Below are 26596 nucleotides of genomic sequence, written 5' to 3'. Positions count from 1 at the left end.
CAAATAGCATGTAACCAACTCACATCATATTTAAATTGCAATGATTTATTAGAATCTTTACAGTCTGGTTTTCGCGCTAAGCATAGTACTTGCACAGCTTCTCTAAAATTCACAACAGACATTAAATTAGCTATGGATAAAAAATACATAACAATTGTAATTTTCTTTGATTTTTCAAAGGCCTTTCCCTCTGTACATCACAAATTGTTACTTCGCAAACTTCGAGCTTTTAAATTATCTGAAACGGTTTGTGATTGGTTTGAGTCTTATCTTGGTTCAAGATTTCAAAGAGTAGTTGATGAGAGTGGTAACATTTCGGATTAGGATCGAGTAAAGTGTGGAGTTCCTCAAGGCTCTTCACTTTCCTCGTTACTGTTTAATATTTTTATTTCAGACCTCGGTGAAAATCTTAAATATTGTAAATATCATAAATATGCGGATGATTTAAAGCTTTATTTATCTGGACCACTGTCATCACTTCTCCAACTTCTTGAAATGTTACAGGAAGATATAAACTGTGTTGTAGATTGGGCAAGTGATAACGGATTATCCTTGAACCCTGATAAGACGCAGGCAATTGTTATCTCAAAATTGAACTGTCTCTCTAACGAATATTTAGCAAATTTAACTCCTCTTAATGTAGGTGGCAGACCAATAAAGTTTAGCGAGAAAGTGAGAGACCTTGGTCTAACCGTAGATCGTTCCTTGTCTTGGAAAGACCATATATATGGAATTTCACGTAAAACTTTCATGGCACTTCAACAATTGAATAGAAATAAGGATTTACTTCCGACTGCTACAAGAGCTTTGTTGGTAAAAACCCTCATATTGCCTTTTTATGATTATTGTTGTATAGTTTATGATGATGTAACGGACGAACTGAATTTAAAATTGGAAAGATCCTTAAACGCATGTATAAGATTTATTTACAATCTACCTAAAATGGAACATATAACTCAATATAGATTAAAGGCGGAAATGTTAAATGTGGCAGCGAGAAGACAGTATTTTATGGGCAATTTACTATACTCACTTTTTAAGAACTATACGCCATCATATTTATTAGACTTTTTTGAATTTAAAGAACACAGCGAGACAATATACAATAGGCTTCGAGAAAGGAAACATGTGTTACAAATTCCTCAACATCGAACTTGTAAAATGCAAAAATCATTTATTGTAAGAGGAGCGAGATTGTGGAATAAGTTACCAATTTCGATTAGAGAAGCTTTAAATCAGTTTCAATTTAAGAAACTTTTTTTTTATTTTATTTTTAAATGTGAGAATCAATTTCTCGACATCACATACTGGTAAAATAACATATTTTTTTCTTCCTTTTCTGATACTCTGGGCTTTTCTCTTTTTAGTAAGCTTTGATAAATTTTTCGTACACACTTGACTTTTTGAAGTTAATTTAAAATAATAAAGAAAATTCTAATTAAAAATACTTAATTATTGTTATAATGTTGTATGAAATTATGTTTGTTAAATTTCTCATTTTATATGTATTATATGATAGAAGGATATATATGTATATATGCAAATTTGAGTGCAGCACTATTGTTAAAATAATAAAAAAAATGAAATATATGTAATTGTTCCTTGAAGGGCTATGTAGTCCTAGGAACTTGTATTAAATAAATAAATAAATAAACATGACGAAGAAGTATCTGTTCTCCGTCCTAGATCCGTCGATGTCCTCCTCATGACTTAGGTTCGGGTCAGCTGTGACTCTCACAGCCTCTCCCCTCCCCTGGAGTATAGGTACCGGGATCACATCTATACCTTTTGTCCCACACTCTTTGGCCATTTTTTCTACTTCATTTCATTAGAGTGAGCTCTGCACCCCTCAACAGTATTATTTACTGTCCTGTTGAGTTTGAGGGGGGTACAGGGCTGCTCTGTGCCCCCCACACACCGTTTCCTAAAGCGGATCTGACGGACACACAATTTGGACAATTTAGAAAATTGCATCCTGGCCTCTTACATACCAAACACGCTTCTGTTTGGGCTGGCTTCAGAGGGCATTGATTTGAATAATGCCCTTGGTGCTGGCAAGAAAAACAGATTCTCTGAGGGCAATCTCTGGCTCGATGCTCTGTAGTCTGACAATGAAAACATGCCCCAACGAATTCTTTAGGGGTACTTTGGGCTTGTGTACCATTTTGCCCCGACTTGGGTCCTTTAGGACCATTTGGCCTGGGGTAATTTGGTTTTATTCCAGTTGGAAACATCCCTGGATAAGCCATTGGGTAGGCAAAATGCATTGGCATTTGTACGGTTTGGGCTGGCGCAGCACTGGCAACTTGGCTCTGGATTACTGTTGGCTTCTGACTTGATGTCGCTGGGCTGATGGCCTCGACATTCTTTTCTTCTGGCTTATTCGTTTCTTTCTTAATCTTCTTGCTCTTCTTCTTCTTTTTCTTTGGCTTCTCTGTCTTTGTAGAGTGATCGCTCTCACTCGACTCTGACTCCTTCTCTAGTGCTGCCACTTTGTCGCTTTTGGCGTGTTTGTGACCACTCTTCTTCTCTTTCATAGCTGCTGCTGGGAAACGCATCTTCTCTTTTGGCAGGGTTGGGGCGTATCTCTCATCCAGGTCCTTCGTTTTCTCGTAGTTTCGAAGGTTCTTCATCTGGCCTAACGACTCATAGTGAATTCTTTCTAATTGCCGTCGGTAACCTGGCGATAGACCTTTGTAGGCAATCTTGACTTGTTGTTTTTGGCTAATTGGTCTCTTCATGTGGCCCAAAATTAGTCTAAAACTGGTCAGATACGCGGAGATTTTCTCCTCCTTTCCCTGCGTCCTGGCTCTTAACTCGTCTATCACATCATCGTCGTCGACCGAGACTAAATATTCGTTTTTGAACGCCCTCTGGAACGATCTCCACGAAATTATTTTACGGCGTAGTGACCTGAACCAGCTACTGGCAGTTTTCTAGAGGATGATTGGCAGTGTCTGTAAAATTTCTCGGTCCGAAAATTCTGAGCTGGCCTTACAGTCCTCCAATCGCTCAAGAAATACCTCGGTATTATCGTCGTCTCCAAAGAATTTTAAGTCCCAGTCCTTTAGTGTTTTTATCACCTTGGACCTTCGGCCGGACTTAATTTTCCTGTTTTTACCCCCACTACTCTGGCATTGACTCAGATCGCTCTCGGATTCAGACTCGCTAGTAGAGTCATCCAAGATTGATCTTCGGCTCTCCTTTACGGCTTTCTGTGATCTACGCGCTTTAGTGCTCCTTCATCGGCTTTTTTCACCTGTTCGGTCTTTACTTTTACCCCCACAACTGCATCTACTACTAATTTGGCTCTCCTCGCTATCGTCATATTCAATTCTCCTCTCGACCTTCTCTCTTCTACCCTCGTTTACCCGACTCTCTCTTGTCTTTCTCTCTAAATGACTGGTATTATTCTGTTCTCTTCCCCCTCTACTGTTCGTACTTCCTACCCTCTCATTCTTTTCAAATTCAGATATCGGCTCTCCATTTCTCGGCACTCTACGATGTTTGACACTAGCGTCACTCATACTACTTCGGCTTGAATGCTTTCTAGGGGCGGGCGTGGGCCTCACTCTATCATTTGTTTGATGTTGTTGTGAGGTCTCGGCTACAGGAGTTTTTGTATGTGGGGACAAGATACGCGATTGTTGGTGGTGGGTCAATTTGTACCCTTCTCCAATCTCGGCCCTACATTGACTTTGTTGTAACTCTCACCCCCCTCCTGAATATTGTCGGTCAATTTTCTCGTCATAGGCGATTAGTCTTTCAATTTCGAGAGATAGACCTAACCTCGCTATTGAATCTCGCATGTTTTGCACGTTTGGTGCCATTGTTGCCGACTGAATTGTGTGGGGTGCTGTCATGACCGTACTGGTTGTCATAATCAACTGAGCACTCGTTGTAGTGGGGGAAACTGTCGTCATGCTGGCTGTTGTCATGACTGGTGGTGGGGGTGTAAAATTTGGTGTCGAAACAACGCTGGTCGGACTATGTCTACTGTACAGTGTTCCAATTTTGGTTTTATTTCTCTCACTCCCTTGAGTTTTCCTGGCACTAATACGCTCGATAACCTGACTCGCCCCACTGTCTGATTCTCCGTCATCTGCCGATGACATCTAGCCACCCCTGCGATAATTTACGAATGGAAATTTTTCCATCTCTGGCTCTGGGAAAGCTTCCACCAAAAAGATTTTGCCGGAATTTCCCAAGTCATATCGATCGCTAAATGACACGTCACTACCATCATTTAGGGCTAATCTCATTTCGGCTCGCAATAGTCTCACCTTCAAAACTTGTGGCGAACAACTGATACACAATTGGTGTCTCAATAAATTCGTCACTACTTGGACAACTTGCATGATTTTAATTTTTTCCTATGCTCGGCTTACGCATGGTACTTCAATTAATTCGCTCATGCGTCTCTTGTTGTCCTGCATATCGCTAATTGCCTTTGCCATTTTAAAGAATCAAAAATATTTCTAAGTTCGAATAATATTAAATTTTCAGGGGGGTGCACATTTAGTATACACGGCCCTGTGCTGTCTTGAAAGCTAGAACGTACCTATTCAAGGAGGGCCCCCTTTTAAAAATTTTATTTTTCTGGCGGACTGGTGACTCGACTCTCCCTCTCTCTCTTCTTCTCGTACTCTCTCTGTATGTAGCCGCTATTACTACTACTACTGAGCCACTTTTCCTGGCGCGCGCAAACTTTCTCTCGGCTGTTAAAATTTCAAATATCCCAGCGCGTCGTTTCTCTCGACCGTCCGGCGCACTATTTGCAGTCACGTGACTAATTCAAATTTTATTTCCGGTCTAACATGTGCTCGGCATAAAATTTTCAGAAAATTTTTGATTTTGCACAAATTTGTTGGGAGTTTTGCTCGGAATTTTCTCATAAATCTGGCTTCCGACAAAAAAAATTTAATTGTTGATTTCAATTTTTATCACGGCAGGAATTTTTACAGTCTCAAAAGAAAAAGAAATTTTCAAATTTAATGGCAAAGACACTCCAAAAATTTATTTTACACAAGTGTTGGCAGTAATTTACTCATAACTTTATGAATAAATAAATTCTGGCATTGGCAAAATAAATTTTAACACTCTGGCATCTGGCAAATTAAATTTTTGAATTTTCTGGCAAAAAAAATGTCTAACTCTGGCAAATTGAAAATTCAAAAATTTCGGCTTTTGGCTATTGAATTCTGAACTCTCGGCTATTGACAAGAAGCTTGTCGGCTTTGGCAAATTGAAGTTCAGAATTCTGGCAAATTTTTACAACACAGTGGCAAATAAATAATTTATAGTCGTGTCTCGGTTCGAGCCTGGCCCCACGTTGGGCGCCAAATTTTGTGACGTATGATTTGAAACTAATTTAATTTTAGTCCAAATTTCTGCTTTACGTCAGGCAAAATCCGACGCTTTCAACAATAACACTGGGTTACAAAAAAATGGTCATATCGTGTTTATTTAAAGTTTCCTGTGATTATTGAAAGTTTAGGTGTCACTGAATAAGAATATACCAGTAAAACATTTTTTCATTCGGTCATTCCCTTAAAAAAACGAGTTTAAAGTGTCAAAAACCGTATTTTTAGCACTTTTTGAGGCAGCGTAACAAGAAAACGCAACATGATAAAAATCTCTACAAGAGCTTAAATAAAAGCTTAAACCTTCAACTTTGAGGCTCAGAACTGAAAAGTACTTAAATAATCAATAAAAACCTCCTTAATCAAGCAGTCGCTACCTGAAATTGTCAAAAAAGCTAGAACAGGAAGCAATTGGTAAAAATCGATTTCCTTAAGCGGATTCGGTTGCAACTTGTTACTTGAAGTTTTTTGAGGTTTCTAATGACGAATTGGAACTTAGATTTAAAAAATTTCAAAATGGCGGACTGAAAATAATGAATTCACTCAATTTTTCAAAATTTGCGTTGATAATTTTAAAAAATTGAGTCCGCCACTTTGAAATTTTTTAAATCTAAGTTCCAATTCGTCATTAGAAACCTCAAAAAACCTAAAATAACAATTTGCAACCGAATCCGGTTAGGGAAATCGATTTTTACCAAGTGCTACCTAACCCAGCTTTTTTGATAATTTCAGATAGTGACTGCAGGTTTTCAGTGCTTCTTTAAGTACTTTTCAGTTCTGAGCCTTAAAGTTGAAGGTTTAAGCTTTTATTTAAGCTTTTGTAGAGATTTTTATCATGTTGCATTTTCTTGTTACGCTGCCTCAAAAAGTGCTAAAAATACGGTTTTTTGAGACTTTAAACTCGTTTTTTAAGGGAATGACCGAATGAAAAAAAGTTTTTCTGGTATATTCTTATTCTGTGACACCTAAACTTTCAATAAACACAGTAAATTTTAAATAAACACGACATGACCATTTTTTTGTAACCCAGTGTAATAATATGAAATTTAAATAAATAAATTTCGCCGCCAGGCGCCAATTAATTTTTGAAGCTAAATTAATAAACTTTTACTCAGCTCGACTAACAACAAAATCAACTCCTCTGAATTTACTCTCTTACTCAGAGAAAATTCCTCTCGAACGATTGGCAAGCAGAGAATGCCAACGGCGAGACACGACTGGCACAATATCAGCAAATCGACTTACCGACGACGATCACTTCTCTGGCTTCCTCGTTTTTCTTGTGTTTCGGCTATTCGGCGGCTATCTCCTCAGAGAATGTCGGCTTAATCCAAAGTTTTAAAGGAAAGGTAAAACTAGAACTTTACATACAATTCTTGTAACTCACAATTTATTATTGTTAACAATTCTTGAGCTTCACGCTCTACCTCGTAACACTCTAAACTCTTCGGCAACTCGGAAAAACTAAAAAAAACAAACTCAAACCAACAAAACGGAAAATTATTTGTAACGACGGACTACTGTACCGGCGCGATAAGTAACAATTTTCGTAATGATGGCGAAAGTACAGGACACCTGTCGCGTCTCGGCTTTCTCCACGCGTGGCTCGTCTTCTTCTTCTACTTTGATTATGACGCCCCTGAGATACAGCCACCATGTTTTAAGACAACCTAAACTCAGACTAAACAGGCATTCATAAATTGGTAAAACCTTGTGCGGCATAAACCGGCCTTTCTACATGTCAAACATTTATCAAACATTTTATCTTTTTTTCAATTAATATAAAGATGTAACTTTAAAAGCTCTATATTTTATTCTCAAATTCTTTTTTCAATTAATATAAATATATAACCTCAAAAGCTTTCTATTTTTTCTCAAATTCTTTTTTCTCAAATTACAAATACCAGATTTATTTGTAGCAAGGCCAAACTTAGGGATTATGAAGTCGATTTCGATTATCGACTGAAATTGATTATCAGCTTTGATTAGACAATAACTATGTAGGTAGTCGAATACGGAATTTCGATTGTTTAGAAAAATCGAATATTCCTGTCGATTAGTCGAAATTCTCTGTCACTTTCACTCTAATTGAATTTCTCTGTTAATCTTATTGCTGCTTGCGCAGGCATACGCTCCGGTTGGTTTTTCTTTTGAAATTTAATATAAATGTTTTTTACAAAAACAAGGGAAAATGGCTCCTAGTGCGGCATGGGAGCATTTTTCTAAAGTAGAAAATGGCTCAAAAGTAAAATGCAAGTCGTGCAATATTGTACTAAACTACAATAATAGCCCAACCAATATAATAAACCATGTCGCGGAAATTCATAAACTTTGATTACCACACTGAGAAACCTTTGGGACTGTAGCGAAACAACGTATGTGACAGCAGCTCCACTATGGTTTCGGTGCGCTGCGGTACAATTTTGGGTGCGTGACAGTGCAAAATTTCGGTGAGCAGCTCACCGAAGTAGTGGGGATGCCGCCTTTGGTTTACAGCTGAACAACTTTTGGACTGTCACGCGCCCAAAATTGTACCGCAGCAACCTATCGAAAGTCTGCTGCTGACCCAAAGGTCTCTCAGTGCAAAGTTACCGGTAAAACAAGTAATTAAAGGATGAAAAAAAGAACATTTGTAGATAGCCCACCGGTATGTCGTTTAAATAGCCCGAATCCTCTAGAAACCTGGGAGGCAATAAAAAGCGAATATTCTTTCATTTATCCAATTGCTAAAAAAGATTTATGCCCTTGCAACCTCAGTACAGTCAAAAAGAAGTCCGGAGAAGTTTTGGTTTGAAAAATAGAGTTCTAATAGTTGGTCCAGCTTAAAGACATATAAGATGAATAAGAAAAATAAATACTAGAATATACTTTTGTTATGTATATTATATTTTTTAGAAGATGTTAATGTTTAAATAAACTAATTTTTTCTATATTTAAACATATTAATGACTAATATAACTCGAAAAGTCAATAATCGAATATTTTTGTCTGTTAGAGATACCTAGGCCAAACTGTTGGGACATTTCACCTGCCTACGTAGATCAGAGAAATGATCATTAAGTATTACCTATACTTCCAGATGATTTCGTTAATGAAGTCTTGGAAATGGATGATAATCATCTAAAAGTATTATTGAATGGAGCTGAGGCAATGTTATTGTTAGCAGAATAGCCAGTTCAAGTTAACAATCACTTAATTGGAAATCCAGCTCCACGCCCTGTGCCAGCACAGGTTGCTAGACCAGAATCAGCTCCAAGCCCTGTGCCAGCACAGGTTGCTAGACCAGAATCAGCTCCATGCCCTGTGCCAGCGCCGAGACAAGTACAGGTTGCTACACCCAGAGAAAAATATTATTTAAACCAAATATATATTTTATTTGAGTTAAATAAACGTATATTTGTCTTAGAACCAACTAGACTTTTTATTTCTTTTAAATAAAAATTTTATTCGACACAAATAAAACATATATTTGAGATAAATAAAATTTTATTTAAACCAAATAAAATTTATTTCAAACAAATAAAAAGTCTAGTTGGTTCTGAGACAAATATACCATTTCTCTGGGTGTAGACCAGAACCAGCTCCGTGGATCCGTGTCTAAAGTAACCCAAGGATGGTGGTTCTGGCACAAGCTCCACGCCCTATGCCAGCAGAGAGACGAGCACAGGTTGCTAGACCAGAACCAGTTCCACGGCATGTGCCAGCACCGAGACGAGCACATGTTGCTAGACCAGAAGCAGCTCGACGACGAGCAATAGAGATTGCTGCTAGACCTCTTCGGACGGTTATTAAAAGCAATGGCAACAGTGTCTTCGAAAAAGAGGCGCTAGTTAAATTTTTTACTCAGTTTAAATGTCTTTTCTAGTTTTTTTGCTGCATTTTACTGATTTTTTGCATGCTTTTTTAATTCTTCTCACATTAACATGATATTTAATTTATTTGTTTCAACGAATTTCTTACAAAATTGTTATTTCCCTATCATGTTAAGCTGATTTAAAAAATTTCTGTTTTCTATTTACACATGTTTTTTTAGTTTTCTTAAATTTTATTTCATATAATTTGCATGTGGTATATTTTTAAGGTAAAAAGAGCTAAAGGTGCATATTATAAAATGACACTACTTTCATTTGTATTGCATCAATAGGAAGCAAGATATCATGTTATAAACACAAAAAATCATTCTATTTTTTTCGGAATTTCTTACCCTGACTTTGAATCTTGGCTTTAGAAAAGTTAATGAAAAAATTGCTACTTTCACAGACTGTTCCTTGTAATCTAAGCTTTAAATAGAGACCGAGAACAGCAAAAAATATTAACGGGTTCGCAAGATATTACAAAAAGACCGTGCGAAGCAAAATTTTCAATTATTGATTTCTGTAATTCGCCGTTGAGTTAATTGCGTGGTTGTGAAAAAAGTATCAAAAATAAATTTTACCAAGTACATTCTTACTATGATCTACTTTTTAAATATCATTATATAATAAATTAAATTAAAAAGTGGATTCCAGTGAGAATGTACTTGGTAAAATTCATTTTCGACACTTTTTTTCACAGACACTCAATTGTCTCATCGGCGAATTAGAGAAATCAATGATTGAAAATTCTGCTTCGCGCGGTCTGACTCTTTTTGTAATATCTTGGAAACCCGTTAATATTTTTTGCTGTTCTTGGACTCTATTTAAATCTTAGATTACAAGGAATAGTCTGTGAAAGTAGCAATTTTTTCATCAACTTTTCTAAATGTTGCCAGGATTCAAAGTCAGGGTAAGAAATTCTAAAAAAATAGAATTATTTTTTGTGTTTATAACATGATATCTCGCTTCCTATTTATGCAAAAAAATGAAAATAGTGTCATTTCATTGGAAATTTAATAAGCTTTCCAATGCAATTTAAAAAAAAGTATCTAGCTTCATTTTTTAGAGTTATCACTGTTTCTGTGCGGGTGTGTTTTTTAATAGCTCGAGGTGTTAGCGGTCGCACAATTTCTGCCGCTAGTGTACATTTAATTATTATTTGTTTTACATTCTATTATTTTGTAAATGTACACAAATGGATGAGCATCTTGTTGAAGGGGTAGAATCGCCAACTCTTTGATACGAAACTCGTTGTAAAGTCTTTTGAAGCACTGAATATCTACGACGTACACCATGGTGTCCGAAGTAGAATAATGTCTTAAGCCTTAGAGAGATTCTCTCTTTATAGCCTTTCCCACATTACTCCAAATACCCCCACAACCGACGTCGTTTATGATCGGTCAATATTTCTACCAACCACGTTACTTTTTCAACAACGCCGCTGATTGGTATATACTGTATAATGCGGTCGAGAATTATAAATCAATATGCAGCTGTATTGGCAAGAAAATTTTCATTTGCTTCGAATTCCAATCGCACATCTACAGTTGCTTGTTTTAGAAATTCGTTTTGTTTTGAGCCTATGGTGCATAATCTTTAAAGTTATTTCTAGTGTATAAGGTTCAGATTCTTTTCCATAATAGGACGGTTGAAAATTACAATACATTTCATATAGTATGAAAAATTTGTTTTGAGTAGAATTTAAATTTCCATAAGGATAGTACTGTAAGTTAAAGAAAAGTTTAACATTGATAATATTGCAGGTATCAAACAAATTTGCATACCTTCTTTGATCTTCTTTTCAATTTGTTTAAAAACCAAGAAAAACATATCGTGGTTTTTTTAACTTGTGTTGAAGTTTTTACAGTCCACACTTGCTTTTGAGAGGCAGGAATCATAGGCTACTCATACAAATCCCATGATCTAGAACTCTTTATTATAAGTGAGTCTTTTTCAATGAATTTCAACAATTCAATTTTTTGTCGATCATTTACCATTAAATATGGAATCAACCATTCAACTTTATTAATAATAATTCTAAATTCTTCACGCTCAGCTGCTTCAATGTTTACTACAGCATTTAGATCAGTACGATATCTTGCAAAAATAAGTTCATATTTTGCATTTAAAACAATCTTTCGATAGTCTTCAGCAAAACCAATAATCATACTTAGTGGAATATTTACATCAAAATATCCAGCATCATCATAAGGTAGATAACCAGCATTTTCAGAGTAAATCATTTGATTAGGTGTTTGAGAAATTATATTTTTCATTGTGGTTGTAATACCAACATTTTTAGAGCGATCAATTTCAACACCATTTCATTCATAACGAATCTCATTTAACAGCTAGGAAATACAATTCGTGAATTGTGTGCACCTTTTCATTATTTATGTATGCACCAGTAGTAATGTTACATTCAATTCTGATAGCATGTACGTTAAAAATGGCTACTGGTACATCTGACGTATGAGGCTTATTAGCTGTCAATAATATTCGTGAAGTAAATCCTAATATTCCACCAATTGAATCGTTTTGTTCAAAACTAACTTTAAGGCTGCTTGTTATTTCACTACGTAAAGTATTATTGTTTGGTTGATTCTTACAATTTCAGATCTATTTTCAATAGAGTTTTGAATATATTTTTCAAGATCTTCAATTTCATAACTTCCAGGGGGTATAGTAATCACTTTATCACCAATATAAAATTTATTTTTACCTTTATCGATATTAAAAATTGAATTGAAAATTAGTAATTCGACTAAGCCAAGTACATAATTTTTATTAGATAATAATTCTATCGGAGGAAAATATTCTGCCTCTAAGGTAGATGAGTTCCTTGAGATAGTCAGAGTAAAAGATTCTTCCATGCTGATGACTTTTTATCAACTGATGTTAGGTGAAATGACTTACTATCATTTATATAGAATATATTTTGGAGTTGTTTCGAGTCGTCCGCATAAGAATTTCAGACATAAATGACCACATTTAAAGCTATTATAATCTTGATAATTTTGATGATTATACTGTATTAAAGTATTGTAATCTAATTGACAAGTTCATAGGGTGGTTGAAGATTACCAAAACTGTCAAAATATACTACTTTGTAATTAACTTTTGTATATGCAACCCAATTAATTCCAGAACCATCTTTATCATCTAAATTAATAATGGCTGATTCATTTTTTCGAGGTCCTCTTATAGGTAGTTCATTTCGCATGAAAACACCTCGAAAATGAGGAATTTTCATTTCTTTAGCATATTTAAGTAAATCTAGATCAGAAAGTGCTCGTTGAGGTAGCTTTAAACTTTTTTTTACATCGTCTTTTAATACCTTGTCTTTTAACATAGGGTTTTAAATGAAGTCCTAAGTGCACTTAGCCCAACAAAAATTGGAGTTAATGGCTACCACAAACTTTTGATGGAACAAATAGAATACGAGGTGTTAAAACTTTTTCTCTACCAGCTGCTTTCCTTACAGCTTTTCTAGCTGTATCAATAGCTGACTTTATTGTTGAACGTGTATCATTACCAGGAATTATTGATTTTCTGGCAGCATCCACAATTTTCCTTAGATTTACTCGATTTTTTGATTTCGTCTTCTTCTTTACTCTCATTCCAAATTTTGATTTTGCTTTCATAGCGTTTGTTATTGTTTCTTGCTTCAACGTCTTCTCGATTTTTGGAGTATACAATATCGTGCTCTTTACAAGCGGCGTCTAATGGATTAACACCTGGATCACCTCGTGCTAGACGTTTTGCTAACTTTGTGCCTGGTCCACAATTTGATAACCTGGCAAATGTAGTTCAAATGGTAACTTGTTTATATGCTTGTTAAATAAACCTTTTCCTCAAGAGCGATGATGTATAATCATTACTTACTCTGTGACAGTTAAGTCACAGATTGTTCAACAACAAGAGAAGAAAGTGAAACGTCATGGTAGCTTGTTATTATCAAGTAGTATTCGAGCTATTTTTTGTGGAACAGCAAATTGTGGAAAGACAAATGTACTGCTTTCTTTAATGTTGATGGATTAGAGTACTTACCGTTCAGTGAGCATGAAAAAGTCATCACTCCTAAAGATGGAAAACGGAATTCAATATTTATATTTGATGACATTGCTTGTGAGAAGCAAGATAATGTAAAGGCATTCTTTTGTATGGGTAGGCATGTTGATTGTTTTTATCTTTGTCAAACGCATGCCCGCATTCCTAAACATTTAGTACGTGATAATGTTAATTTACTCGTTCTTTTTTGTCAAGATGAGAAAAATTTAAGGCCTGTTCATGATGACCACGTTAATACTGACATGATATTTAATCAATTTCGAGAACTATCTATGTTCAACATTTTGGAATTCAGACAAGTATGGCTTTGTAGTAATTGATAGGGACTCTAATTAAAATGATGGAAGATATAGAAAAGGATTTGATAGCTTTGTAACACTATAAATATAACATCATCCTTTAAATGTTTTTAGTGAAACTGAAAAATCTCCGACTGATGATAAAATAAGTAATAAACTTCTATACTTGTTAAATCATAATAGAAAGCAATGTTTACATTCAACATATGGGGTACGTGAGCTCAATGATGGGTCACTTATGATTGGTGATTCACCAATATCTCTTGAAGATCAGTTTGTTAAAATTGGTGATAAACGATATCTGCAAACACCTGGATTACTTGAACTTTCATTTAAAAGTAAAAATACCAGATCACTTTTAAGTGAAGATTATTAAAGGAGCTATAAAGAGATTCTTATTGCTAGTAATGCACACAAAAAGAAGTATAGTTCCTCTGAATCTATACGTACGGATAAGAGCTAAAAGTATTTGAATTTTATATCTCAATTCTTCTCTCGAACACCTACCAAACAGGCATCTGTAAGTTGTAGTTCATTACCTTTTATTATTACAACCAAAAATTTTAACGAGAATATATCTATTAGGATGATCCAAATGTGTTGGTTAACCCCTTGGCAGTCGATGACGTGTATACACGTCATGGTGCAGGTGGGCTCAAACTGTCGATGACGTGTATAGACGCAAGCAGATTTTTGGCTACAAAAACACACAGATTTGTCCACAAATTGATACTCGGGGGTTTTCGGGGTCGTTTATTACGAATCCGTTTGCAGATTTTTAAAATTCAAAATGGCGGATCCAATATGGCAGACGACATTTTTAAAAATTCATCGGAATCACTTAAAACTTGTTACTCAGCGGTTTTAGGGGTAGCTGATTACAAATCCGATATCAGAATTTGAAAATTCAAAATGGCGGATCCAATATGGCAGACATTTTCAAAAATTCATCGGACGCACTTCTAACTTGTTACTCAGGGGTTTTCGGGGTCGCTGATTACGAAACCGATTTCAGATTTTAAAAATTCAAAATGGCGGATCCAAAATAGCGGACGACATTTACTAAAATTCATCAGATTCACTTGAAACTTTTTACTTGGGGGTTTTTAGGATCGCTGATTACGAATCCGATTTCAGATTTTAAAAATTCAAAATGGCGGATCCAATATAGCGGACGACATTTTTAAAAACTCGTCCGATTCATTTAAAACTCGTTACTCTGCTGTTTTTGGGGTCGCTGATTACGAATCTAGCATCAGATTTCTAAAATACAATGTGGCGGTTCGAATATGGCTGGCGCCATTTTAAAAAATTTATCAGATTTACTTAAAAGTTGTTACTTAGGATTTATTGATGTCGTAGATTAAAAATGTAATATCGGTTTAAAAAATGTCAGATCCAATATAAGAACAAACAAAAAAAATATTAAAAAACAAAATAAATAAAGGAGTAGTAACGTAGACCGACAGATTGGCTCAGTCGGATAGATGCCTCGCTTGGCGGTCGTTTAAGGACCAATGGTAAGTACCCTTGGTTCGCGCCCATTTGGCTTGGTATTTTTCCGGCACGTGAGACAATCTGAGCGGGAGGTTTGACGTCGAAGTATAATGATGTGCACCGTCGATTATTGTCCGGTTACACCATTAGAATTCGACTGTCGATAAACCGGTTGTACCCAGGAGAGGTTTTCTACAGTTTCCCTCTCCACTGGCGAGAAAACCTATTAGGCGGGTGGTCCAGCCAAATGCGAGTACTCCTTATTTTCAAGTCGCTCTGTAGGCGCAAAATTTAGTATTAAGAAAATGTATATAAGAAATATTGTAAAAACAAAATTTGTAAAGAGACACTTGTATAGCCAAGTATGTAAGGCTGAAGACAGGTGTATAAACAAAATAAAAAAAATACTAAACAGCTGACTGCAGGGGAAAATTTTGTATTTATTATCGTTTCAAAAGTTTTTCGTAATCAGCGAAAACCCTCTAGTAACGAGTTTCAAATGAATCCAATGAATATTAGAAAATTTCGTCTGCTATATTGGATCTGCCATTTTGAATTTTTAAAATCTGAAATCGGTTTGGTAATCAGCGACCCTGAAAACCCCCGAGTAAAAAGTTTCAAGTGAATCCGATGAATTTTAAAAAATGGTATCCGCCATATTAGATCCGCCATTTTGAATTTTCAAAATCTGATATCGGATTTGTAATCAGCGACCTCAAAAACCCTTGAGTAACAAGTTTCAAGTAAATTCAGTCGATTTTTAATTTTCTTGTCCGCCACATTGGATCTCGTTTGCGCAAATTTTAGTGTCGACATTTTGAGCCCACTTATGAGATTTTGGTGTTGACTGCGAAGGGGTTAACCGTCTTATACTATTAATGCCTTCTCAAGCTGCTATAAATACTAGTCACAATAATAAAATCATGTCTATTATTGAGAAACTAAATGAAGCCACAATTATATATTAAGATGTGTTATAGCAAATATCATTCATTTCAATAATGAGCATTGATGGGTTTGGACACCCTCTCTATCAAAGAGAAACAGCAAGACGAGGGCCTTCTGGAGTTGGTTTTAAATCCAATTCTCAAGGGAACTTCGACGTTGAAGGAAGAAAACTCTGTAATCTTCCTAACGCTAAAGAAGAAAACGACGATGTCAATTGAAAACTTGTACAAGGTATGATAAAACACGAAGTGCGTTAATTGCATGAAGCTAGTGCCTTACTTTAGGTATGGAAAAGAGAAACAAAAAGTCGACTGTCGACTTTGAATCTATCGACTTTTTTCGACTATCAAAAGTCGACTTTTTCAAAAGTCAACTTTGTTCAAATTTTTTAGAAACTTCGAATTATTTGAAAAATCGGCACTGATAAAGTATCAATAGTTAATTACAAGATAATTCATAATAATTGACTATTCTTCATGGTTTCTTTATAAGATAAAATAAAAATTGACATTGGACTTTATAATAAAATTTTAATTAATAGGAAAATGGTTTTAAAAAAAGTTACAAGTCTTATGTATGAAGTTAATTATTTATTGCAATTCAGATTTTGTTATTATTATAATTTATTAGAACATTTATTACAATATTTTTTATCATTTAATAAGTCGAAATTCTTATTTAAAGTAATTAATAAGTGTTATAAAATAAAGAAATAAGTTTTTTTTAAAAGGTAAAATTAAAAAGTAAACGCATTTACTTAAACCACATGTCAGTATCTACACGGAAAAAATTCCGGGACATTAGATGCGCCGAGGACAGTGTCAACAGCAGTACATTTCATTTTGCACGTCTGAGGTGCCATTTCGAGATATCAGACGTACATAATGCACGTCAGATAATCCAAATTGGCACAGATGGCGTGCAAAATAAATGTAGAAGAAAATTTTACACAACCTGTACATCTGACCTGCCGGAACTTTTTCCGTGTATGCTTCCTAGAAATATTAATCTATCTAAATTTTTCGATGACAATCTATTTCGGACCTGATTTGAAATGAGCCCTGCGTTTGAAAACAGTCGCTCACACGGAACCGATGTAGCCATTATTGGTAAAAACGTCATCGCCACAGTATGTAGGTTAATAAATTCAGTTTTTAAATTTTCCCATGCAACAAATGGATTTGGAGTCGAACGTCTTGGCATTAGATCCGCACTTATATAGTGCTGTAATTCAATTGGATATTCGTTAAGATCTTAAACTCTAGACGATCTACTGTTTTCAATCTACTGCTGACCAAATATTATTATATTTATTCAATATTTACTCAAAACAAGAAAAATAGCCCTTACCAACAATTCGCACGGCTTAAGCAGCTAAGTCAAAACGCGTCAACCGTGAATACAATTTTTTTACAGTTTTTTTTTCATCTTTCTCTCTTAACCCTTTATTGATCCAGGATTTAATCCTCAAAGCGATATCTTCGTTTAATTTTAATTCCTGGTTAGTCAACCCAGCTGGATCTGTGCCAAGAAATCTAACGGTTTCCGCCTCGTGGTCAAGAATTTCTTCCTCCAGTTCGAAAGTTTTTTCCTCGTGTTCCGAAATTTCCTCATCATCCGCCATCTTTTCTTCCTCTGGCCCAGGAGAATCTAAAATTGATAATTTGTTTGTTTGTTTTTTTTTGTTTTTTTTGTTTTTTTGTTTTTTTTTTTAATTAAATTTTATTAATTTATTTTTGCTTAGTCCTTGTTCTTGACTCAACGGTCTAAGAATCGACTTATTGATAATAAAAGGTTCGTGATCTCAACTTTATATTTGAGACTCGACCTGTGACTAATATGGCGGAGAGGGGGGAATGAAATTTGTCTCGAAACTGTAACAGAAAAATAAAAGAACGGGAAGCTGATTTTTACCTTCCGATATTGTGTGTGACTCTGCTTCTTCCTTCTCTAGTGTGTCGATTTCTGCATACACCTTGTTCATGCAATGTTCTAGAATCTGCAATTCTCCTCTCTTTTGTTCTAAAGCACTCATTTTTAAAGCGTCGTCAACCAGCGCCAAGAAACGAATGAAGAAAACAACAAGCACGGGACAGACGAGACAGAAGGGCAACCTTTTTTCTATCTGTCTCTAAAAAGTGGCGTCACCTGGCAACAAGTTGCGGTACTACGTGTTATATCTTCGAACAAGGAAGTGAAATATAATTAGATAAATAGACTAAGAATTAATGCGCAATGGCATGTTTTCATGTACGCGGTTCACACCAATCTAGTGTTTCTTGCTGGCAAAAGCAACATGTGCTTTTGTCGTCTGCTATTTATGACGTGCGCGACGCCTGGTGTTAAAGTTTGGCGCTAAGGCGCGAATTACAATTTGAAATTATATTAAAACTTACGATATATTCAATCTGAGTAATAATGGCGAACAATAATAGGACGATAACGTAAATATAACGTTACAACTGATAGTAACATTTTTTTCGCTTACAACCAGGGTTATCTTCGATCAAATCAATGTTATCTGATTCCAAGTCGTCGACATAGTACAAATTTTCTACTTCAGATGGAATATTATTTTTATGTAGTCCGATGGAATCTTGTGCAATACCATTAAGAACATGTGCTACACAAAAAAAGCTGTTTTTTAGGAATTCTTTGTGGCCACACATTAAAATAATTAATAACAAATCTTTTTTCACATAAAATATATATATATATATTTCAAGAAAATTTTCTGAAATTATAGTCCATAAATATAAAGAAATATGCGAATGATAGAACATTTGCGTGAGCTCCTTAAATAAAAATAAATAAATTTTCTAAAATCAAATCGTGAAGAATAAATCGTTAGGTAATGATATAATGCGGTACTTGAACGAAGGGATTTGAAAAATTTTGATTTTTCGAAAAAAGACAGATGTTGAAAGTCAAAAATTGTTTTTTGACCAAATTTTTACTCACATTTTCGACTTTACAAAAAAAATTATTGTAAAAAAAACCCTTCGTTCAAGTACCGGCCAATTATATAACAAATAAGTGGTAAAAATTTCAAACCAATCGGTAAAGCCGTTCTCAAGTTACAGTGATCACCGACTCCCAAAACATGGTTTTGAGAAAAACGAGTTCAAAGTTTTGAATACCGCCACCTGACCACAGTAACGGCTAAGATGGCTCCACTCAAAATTCTATATCTCCATAAATAATAGTCAGATTTGTCTCCAATTTTCAAAGAATACTTTTGAAATGGTATATTTTTAGAAAATGCATTTTTAAAAAAATCGATTTTTTGAAAATCTTAAGTGTACGTAACCCCTTAATGGCACTCTTAATATTCCTTTTCTCCATCGCTGACAATAGCTGAAATTTGATTATCAATAAGACCCCAGTCGTTACAGATTTCACGTAAGGCCACTCGTAAATTTGGAATGTTTTTTCTATCTTTTAAAACTTTAGCCCCAATTTCAACAGATCGTATTTCAACTCCTGTAACATAAAAAATTAAATGTATACTAATAAAATCAAACATTTCTAACAAAATTATTAAAAATAAATGTCGAATATTTACCTTAACGATAATGACCTGTAACGCCAAGGTAACTGCACATTGTAATTTTTTGGGTCCAAATGTCAGTGGTCAGGCAGACAGAATCAGATAAAGAAAATTTTCCTAGTACGTGTTTTTTTTAATGTTTTGTACTTTAAATTTATTTTTTTTGTCACTGTAGGTTCTGATGGTACTTTCCTTGCTCCTCCAGTTACGAAAAAAATTGATTTAAAATAAAATATAAGATTAAGTTTTTCTTCATATTTGAAATGGATAATTAGTAGACAGAGGATTAATAAAGAAAGGATTAAAAACCAGAAAATGATGCGACGTTGTCAAAATAAACATCCATTGGGCCCCGTTGAAACTCTTTACTAGAGGAAGAGACTAAGAAAACAGAGGTAGAAGGTCTTGTAACCTCGTTTTGAGAGCTTTCGGAGATTTCATTTGTTGTTTTAGAACGTTTAGCCTAAATTTTAAAGCATTTGTGATAAAAGAAAAATAATAAAGTTTTGTGAAAAAGCAGTTTAGGAGTAAGTTTTCAAAACCTGATAAATCCAAATTTTGTCATTTCGAGAAATTTAAACAAATGACAATTCTTACATAACCATTAAAAATTAACTTTAATGTATAAAAATTAAAATAAATTATTCATTTTTTAAAATTTTTTCTATTTAAAACGTTCTGTTTGAAATTAAATTCTATTGTAATAGGTAATTTAAAGGTTTTGGTAATTTTTTCTAATAAAAAGATCGAAATTAAAAATCATCAAGGTTAGACCAAAATATTTTTTAAATTGAAAATTCTTTCGTAATAAATTTTTTTGCCTAAATTGAACAGTGATAAGTCGATTTCTAAGGATTTTAATATTTTAATTATATGTGTTTTTTTAATTTTTTTAAAATGGATTTATCAACTTTAAGAAAAATTGCTTCTCAGTTACTTTTACAATGTTGTACATTTAGAGAAAAATCGTCATCATTTAAAAAAACATAATCTGTATTGTGAAAAAAAAATTATTCTTACCTGTAATTGATTTTCATCATTTGACATTTCATTATAGTCAAGAGGCTCATAAAAGTAAGGATTTCTTACTCTTTTCTTCGGCTGTTTATTAGTATTAGTACTAATTGCGTGGACAGACAAAGGATGATTTGATAAAGAAGATGTGCTTTTATTGTACACTACCATCCACGAGTATCAGGACGATTACACGCGACTCTATGAAAAAACATGCCATCATTTTTTCAATCATATCTCTGAAATAAAAGGAGATACAAAAAACATAAATACGGTTAGAAAGTTGATTAAATTTTGCGTAAAATATGCCATCTATGCAGTCATTTCGTTAACTTTTTGTAAAGTGAGGAAAAAATGAAAAAAATGATCAAATTTTCTCACTTTCGTCTCTTGATTTCAACTTTTTCAAAAATCTAGAAAAACTTAGATAACATTTTTTTAAAAACACAGAAATCTTCGTTAGAATTTCATGTTTAAAAAAAGTTTTCGAAAATTAAAAAAGGTTAATCCATCTTCGATTTATTATTAAAAGGGTAAAGCCGTTTGCGACGGATCGGTGCATTGAAAGTCAACTATGACGACTCGATTCTAGCTTCGCGCGGCTGTGATTGGGAGAGAAAACAGGGACGGATTTATACTAGGGAATAATAAATGTTTTACGAATAATATAAAGAAATTCGAAAGTTCATCGTTCCCCCGCATGAATTCGTCCCTGCTTTCTCTCTTATTCGCAGCCTTGAGGAGCGAGAATCTAGGCGTCACAGTTGAATTTCAATGCTCCAATGGGTCGAAACTCGGCTTCACTTTTTTAATGATATATCGAAGACGGATTAACCTTTTTTAAAATCTTATTTTAAAGCTGAAATTCTAACGAAGATTTATGTGTTTTTAGAAAAATGTTCTTTCATAAAGTCGCGTGTAATCGTCCTGATACTTATGAACGGTAGTGTAGCTAAGTTGTTTTTTACACTCCTGGCACTCAACTTTAGTCCCGTTGTTTATTTTTGTAAAGTATAACCACACCGCACTAGGAGGCATTTTTAAATTTAATTCGCTATATAAATTTAATTCACAATATATCTATAGCGCCGGTTTCACGTTTGTAGGTTATGTTTTTTGTTATTTAAAAATCTACTTCAAAGAATGCTGAAGTCGAAAAAAGTCGATCGCCAACATCGACTTATCTTATCGAACAACTGAAACAATTAGTGAACTGGATACCCGCTTAAGTGCTCTCGAGAATGAACAACAATAAAATAACAGTTGTGAATGAACTTCATACCCAGGCTAGAAAAAATTATCCTCGACGGCGAGTTGAAATGCGCGATATTGATGAGACATGGCAAGCAGATTTAGTAGAAATGATACCTTATTCAAAAAAAGGTTTCAAGTATTTACTAACAGTTATAGACATATTTTTGAAATATGCTTAGGCTGCTCCAGTAAAGAGTAAAAGTGGAAAAGATGTTTCTTATGCAATGCACTCTATATTTGCTAAAAAAAACGCATACCAAAAAACGTGCATAGTGACAAAGGAAAAAAATTCTATAACTCACAATTTGAAGCATTAATGAAAAAGCATAATATAAATTTGTATTCAACATACAGTAATATGAAGGCTTCTATTGTTGAACAGTTTAATCGAACACTCAAAAGAAAAATGTGGATGCAATTTAGTTTACGAAGAAATTACGAGTGGTATGATATATTACCTACTCTTATATTCAAATACAATGATACAAAACAGAACAATTGAAATGAAGCCTAAAGATGTTACTTCAGAAGACGTTGAAATTTTAAAAGAACGATTCCTGAAGCTGAGAAAAATTCCTTTGAGACGACCAAAGTATAAAATTAGCGACAAGGTTCGAGTAAGCAAATATAAAAACGTTTTTGAGAAAGGATACACACCCAATTGGACAACAGAAATATTCACAGTGGATCAAGTTGTATCAACTCAACCATTGACTTACAAGCTTAAGTATTACCAGGACCAACCCATCAGTGGAGGATTCTATGAAGAGGAACTTCTTAAAGTAGAATATTCAGATATTTATCTTGTAGAAAAAATTCTCAAGACACGTGGAAACAAAGTTCTTGTCAAATGGCTTGGCTTTGATAATTCTCACAATACTTGGGAAGATAAAAGAAATGTATAATCTATTATTCGCAAATCACCCCCAGTAACTTAACGCAAATGTCAATCAACTAGCAAATCAATCAAAGATTAATGTTAGCGTAGAACCTCTCTATAAATCAAAACTACTTCCAGCAGCAGACCTTCACACGGCCAAATTTAATTAAGATTAAATCAATACTGAATCAACTATGAATCAATGATAAATCAATAATGAATCATTAATGAATCAATAATGAATCAATAATAAATCAATAATGAATCAATATTAAATCAATAATAAATCAATATTAAATCAGTTAGCACTGGCATTGTGAAGGTCTGGTATTGGAAGTAGTTTTGATTTATAAAAAGATTCTACGCTAACATTAATCTTTGATTGCTTTGCTAGTTGATTAGCATTTGCGTTAAGTTATTGTGGTCGATTTGCACATTTAAATTATATTGCATTAATATAAGTTTTAATCATATGTGTCACGGACAGTTAAAAGGACCTACGGTCCGAAAAAAACGATTTTCATTTTTTTATTGATTCTTAAAGTAAATAGGCCGCTCTTTCCAATGCATTAAACTGCAGGTTTCTAGCTGCATTACTTTTTTCACAATTTCACTTTAAAGTTAGGTACTTTGACAAAAAAATACAACAAAATCAAATTTGACAAACTTTTCTGAAATTAATCAAATTCACTTGAAACTCGTTACTCAGAGGTTTTCGGGGTCCCTGATTACGAATCCGTTGTTAGTTTTTGGAAATTCAAAATAACAAATCCAATATGGCGGATGACTTTTTTAAAAATTGATCGGATTCGCTTAAAAATCGTTACTAGGAGATTTTTGGGGTCGCTGATTACAAGTCCGATGTTAGTTTTTAAACATTCAAAATAGCGGATACAATATGGCGGATGACTTTTTTAAAAATTGATCGGATTCGTTTGAAATTCGTTACTCGGGGGTTTTTGGGGTTGCTGATTACGAATCCGATGTTAGTTTTTAAAAATTCAAAATAGCGGATCCAATATAGCGAACGAGTTATTTACAAATTATACGGATTTGCTTTTCAGAATTTTTAAATGAATGGTTTTCATACAAATATGTATATGGTATTTTAAATGAGCAAACAGAATATTCATAACTTTATTATTTATTTTACAAATTTACTTTAATGAAGAACACAATAACTAAAAAGACGTGAGACAAAGAAAAACACGATAAATAAGATTACGAATTTAAAAGATTATAATCTTAAAAAATTCACAAATTTAGAATGATTAAAAACTTTGTTTTATAAAATTAATTCCGTTCCCGGTCATTTTTCCGAAAAAAATTTTTCGCAAGTCTAATTTTCCGAAAAGATAATTTTCCGAAAAAAAATTTCCGAATCTAAATTTACGAAATAATTTTTCCGAAAATTCACAATTTCCATAAAAATATTTATGGAATTTAATTCAATTTCATATTTTGTTTATTACGGATATTTTCTTTGCGTGTTTTTACGTTTAAGGAGCTTATTTACAGGTATGCAGACCTTCAGAAAAAATATTGAATTGACATTAAAGAATATCATTATTATTATTATTGTAGGGGAGAGTGGGGCAAAGGCGCTATGCGGGGCAAAGACGTTTTTTAAAATATCTCCTTTATTTTCTGTCTATTCCAGTTGGTATTAAAAATTTAGTTTTAATGCAATCAGACCAATTGATTAAAAAAAGAAAACCTAAAAATATTAAATATTTTAAGAAATATAACAAAAAATTTGTTTTCCAAAAATAAAATGATAATTTTACTGAACAAACTCTTATTTTTTAAAACATAAGTTTAGGTACTTCATTTTTAAAAACATAACATGTAAACAAATTAACTATTTCTCTACACAACTGGCGTGGTGTTTTAGTTTAATTTTGTATTTAAATATTTGAAATTTAAAGTAAAAAAAAGTTTGTTATGTGGGGCAAAGGCAATAATATTGAAAATAATTTGGTTAAAAACAATTGAATTTTTGAATTTTCAATGTATTAATTCACAATATAAGGTTAAAATCACAAAAAGTTTTAATTTTTTATTTAAATAGCTTAATTCTTTTAATAATATGTTGTTAACCTTATGTTTCGTAAATATTATATTAATAAATATCACTTGTTACTTTTTTAAGGCTTATAAATGCTTTCTTTTAGAAATATAAGCGAAAACGTCGCTGCCCCAGCGTGTGGGGCAAAAGCATTTTTTGCATTGTTTTTAAATTTCATTAAATAATGTATTTATAATTATAATATACTAAATAACAACTATTAAAATTTCTTGTTGATTAGTTTCAGAATAATGAAAAACAAAGACCGCATAAATTAATTGCTTAATTTAAAAAATGTACATCGATAAATGTAAACTTAGCGCCTTTGCCCCACTTTCTCCTATATGTATATTAATGAATAATATAATATAATATTAATATTATTGTTACTCGTATCTTCTGGAAGAACAAATATCAATTTTCAAAAAAAATATTTAAAACTTACAAAAATTGTTTATTTAGTCATTTTGCATATGATCAAAGTTTTCTTTATTTTAAAAGGTTAAACTTTTTCAAAACTGATTCGATTTAAGATATTTTTTCTGCAAGCCTTTTTAAGTTATTTTTCAGACTGTCTCGTATATTGGTTAAGAAACAGATTTCAATTGTTTTTTTTTAATTTTTTCATTTGGCAAAATTTTTTACTAATTTATATGAGAAGAATTAGATTCGGAAAATTTTTTTCGGAAAAGTTTATATTCGGAGAATTGGATTCGGAAAAATTTTTTCGGAATTTTTTTTCGGAATAAATGATTTTTCGGAAAAAATAACTTGCGGAAATTTGCTTTCGGAAAATTTTTTTCGGAAAAATGACCGGGAATCAATTAATTCTGCTTCTTACATATTTTTTTCGTGGATTTAACTTTTGTATCTGATATATCAGTTTTTCTTCTCTTTGTTACGGTAACCAAACTCTTTTCTTTTATTTACGCGCAGTAAACATAAACTAATACTTCAGTTTTGACACTAATGACAAAATGTTAACTTTGTCCCACCACCGATGGTGTTTGTTACATAATAAATTAATAAATGCTTCCTTTGAAGCTACTGCATTAAGAAAATTAAAAATCGACTGAATTCTCTTGAAACTTGTTACTCAGGGGTTTTCGGGGTCGCTGATTGCGAATCCGATATCAGATTTTAAAAATTCAAAATAGCGGATCCAATATGGCGGACAACATTTTCTAAAATTCATCGGATTTACTTGAAACTCGTTACCTAAGGGTTTTCGCTGATTACGAAAAACTTTTGAAACAATAATAAATACAAAATTTTCCCCCGCAGTCAGCTGTTAAGTATACTACGTTAGTTACGATTCCAGAGTTTACCACGTGGAGGTATGCGGTCGGATTTTACACTGCATTTATTTTGTTTTTTTTATATTTTTTTGTTTGTTCTTATATTGAATCTGCAATTTTCAAAACCAATATTGCATTTTTTATCTACGACATCAATAAATCCCAAGTAACAACTTATAAGTAAATCTGATAAATTTTTTAAAATGGCGCCAGCCATATTCGAACCGCTACATTGTATTTAATAATGCTAGATTCGTAATTAGCGACCCCGAAAACCGCCAAGTAACTAGTTTTAAATGAATCGGATGATTTTTGAAAATTTCGTCTGCTATATTGGATCTGCCATTTTGAATTTTGAAAATTGAATTTCATATTTATAATTAGCGACCCCAAAAACTCCCGAGTAACAAGTTTTAAGCGAATCGTAGTAGAAAAAATTGAATATTAAACAAAAATTTGAAAAAAAATTGGACTTTTTTTTATAAAAAACATTAATAACT

The 26596-nt window shown here is 33.4% G+C and overlaps 3 protein-coding genes across 3 annotated transcripts; 1 reads left to right on the top strand and 2 right to left on the bottom strand.

Moving 5' to 3' along the window:
• Positions 1–409: 409 nt before the first annotated feature.
• On the bottom strand, positions 410–3527 carry LOC122507621. The gene is made up of 3 exons (XM_043620428.1): positions 3260–3527; positions 1992–2848; positions 410–559 (listed from the first exon to the last, which is right to left on the bottom strand). Exons 1-3 carry the CDS (start codon positions 3525–3527, stop codon positions 410–412), a joined length of 1275 nt encoding a protein of 424 aa, XP_043476363.1.
• Positions 3528–17128: 13601 nt separating this feature from the next.
• LOC122507629 lies at positions 17129–18470 on the bottom strand. Its single transcript, XM_043620438.1, has 3 exons — positions 17947–18470; positions 17383–17682; positions 17129–17256 (listed from the first exon to the last, which is right to left on the bottom strand). Exons 1-2 carry the CDS (start codon positions 18065–18067, stop codon positions 17399–17401), a joined length of 405 nt encoding a protein of 134 aa, XP_043476373.1. The 5' UTR covers positions 18068–18470; the 3' UTR covers positions 17129–17256; positions 17383–17398.
• Positions 18471–22329: 3859 nt separating this feature from the next.
• On the top strand, positions 22330–22755 carry LOC122507620. Its single transcript, XM_043620426.1, has one exon. It carries the CDS (start codon positions 22330–22332, stop codon positions 22753–22755), a length of 426 nt encoding a protein of 141 aa, XP_043476361.1.
• Positions 22756–26596: the final 3841 nt, after the last annotated feature.

Source organism: Leptopilina heterotoma, unplaced genomic scaffold (genome assembly GCF_015476425.1).
Source record: "Leptopilina heterotoma isolate Lh14 unplaced genomic scaffold, ASM1547642v1 Lhet_488, whole genome shotgun sequence".
NCBI lineage: Eukaryota > Metazoa > Arthropoda > Insecta > Hymenoptera > Figitidae > Leptopilina > Leptopilina heterotoma.
Note: the sequence above shows the minus strand (reverse complement) of the source record. Positions and strands in the feature narration are given on the sequence as shown.

Excerpts from the sequence above, each read along its gene's own strand:
- LOC122507621 (XM_043620428.1), bottom strand. The coding sequence starts at position 3,527 with ATGAGTGACGCTAGTGTCAAACATCGTAGAGTGCCGAGAAATGGAGAG. Across the intron at positions 2,849-3,259 it reads TAAAAGTAAAGACCGAACAG|TCTCGGTCGACGACGATGAT; the intron begins GTGAAAAAAGCC and ends ACGAATATTTAG. Across the intron at positions 560-1,991 it reads CCCAAACAGAAGCGTGTTTG|GGTTCAAGGATAATCCGTTA; the intron begins GTATGTAAGAGG and ends GCGTCTTATCAG.
- LOC122507629 (XM_043620438.1), bottom strand. The coding sequence starts at position 18,067 with ATGAGTGCTTTAGAACAAAAGAGAGGAGAATTGCAGATTCTAGAACAT. Across the intron at positions 17,683-17,946 it reads GTCACACACAATATCGGAAG|ATTCTCCTGGGCCAGAGGAA; the intron begins GTAAAAATCAGC and ends TATCAATTTTAG.
- LOC122507620 (XM_043620426.1), top strand. The coding sequence starts at position 22,330 with ATGATACAAAACAGAACAATTGAAATGAAGCCTAAAGATGTTACTTCA.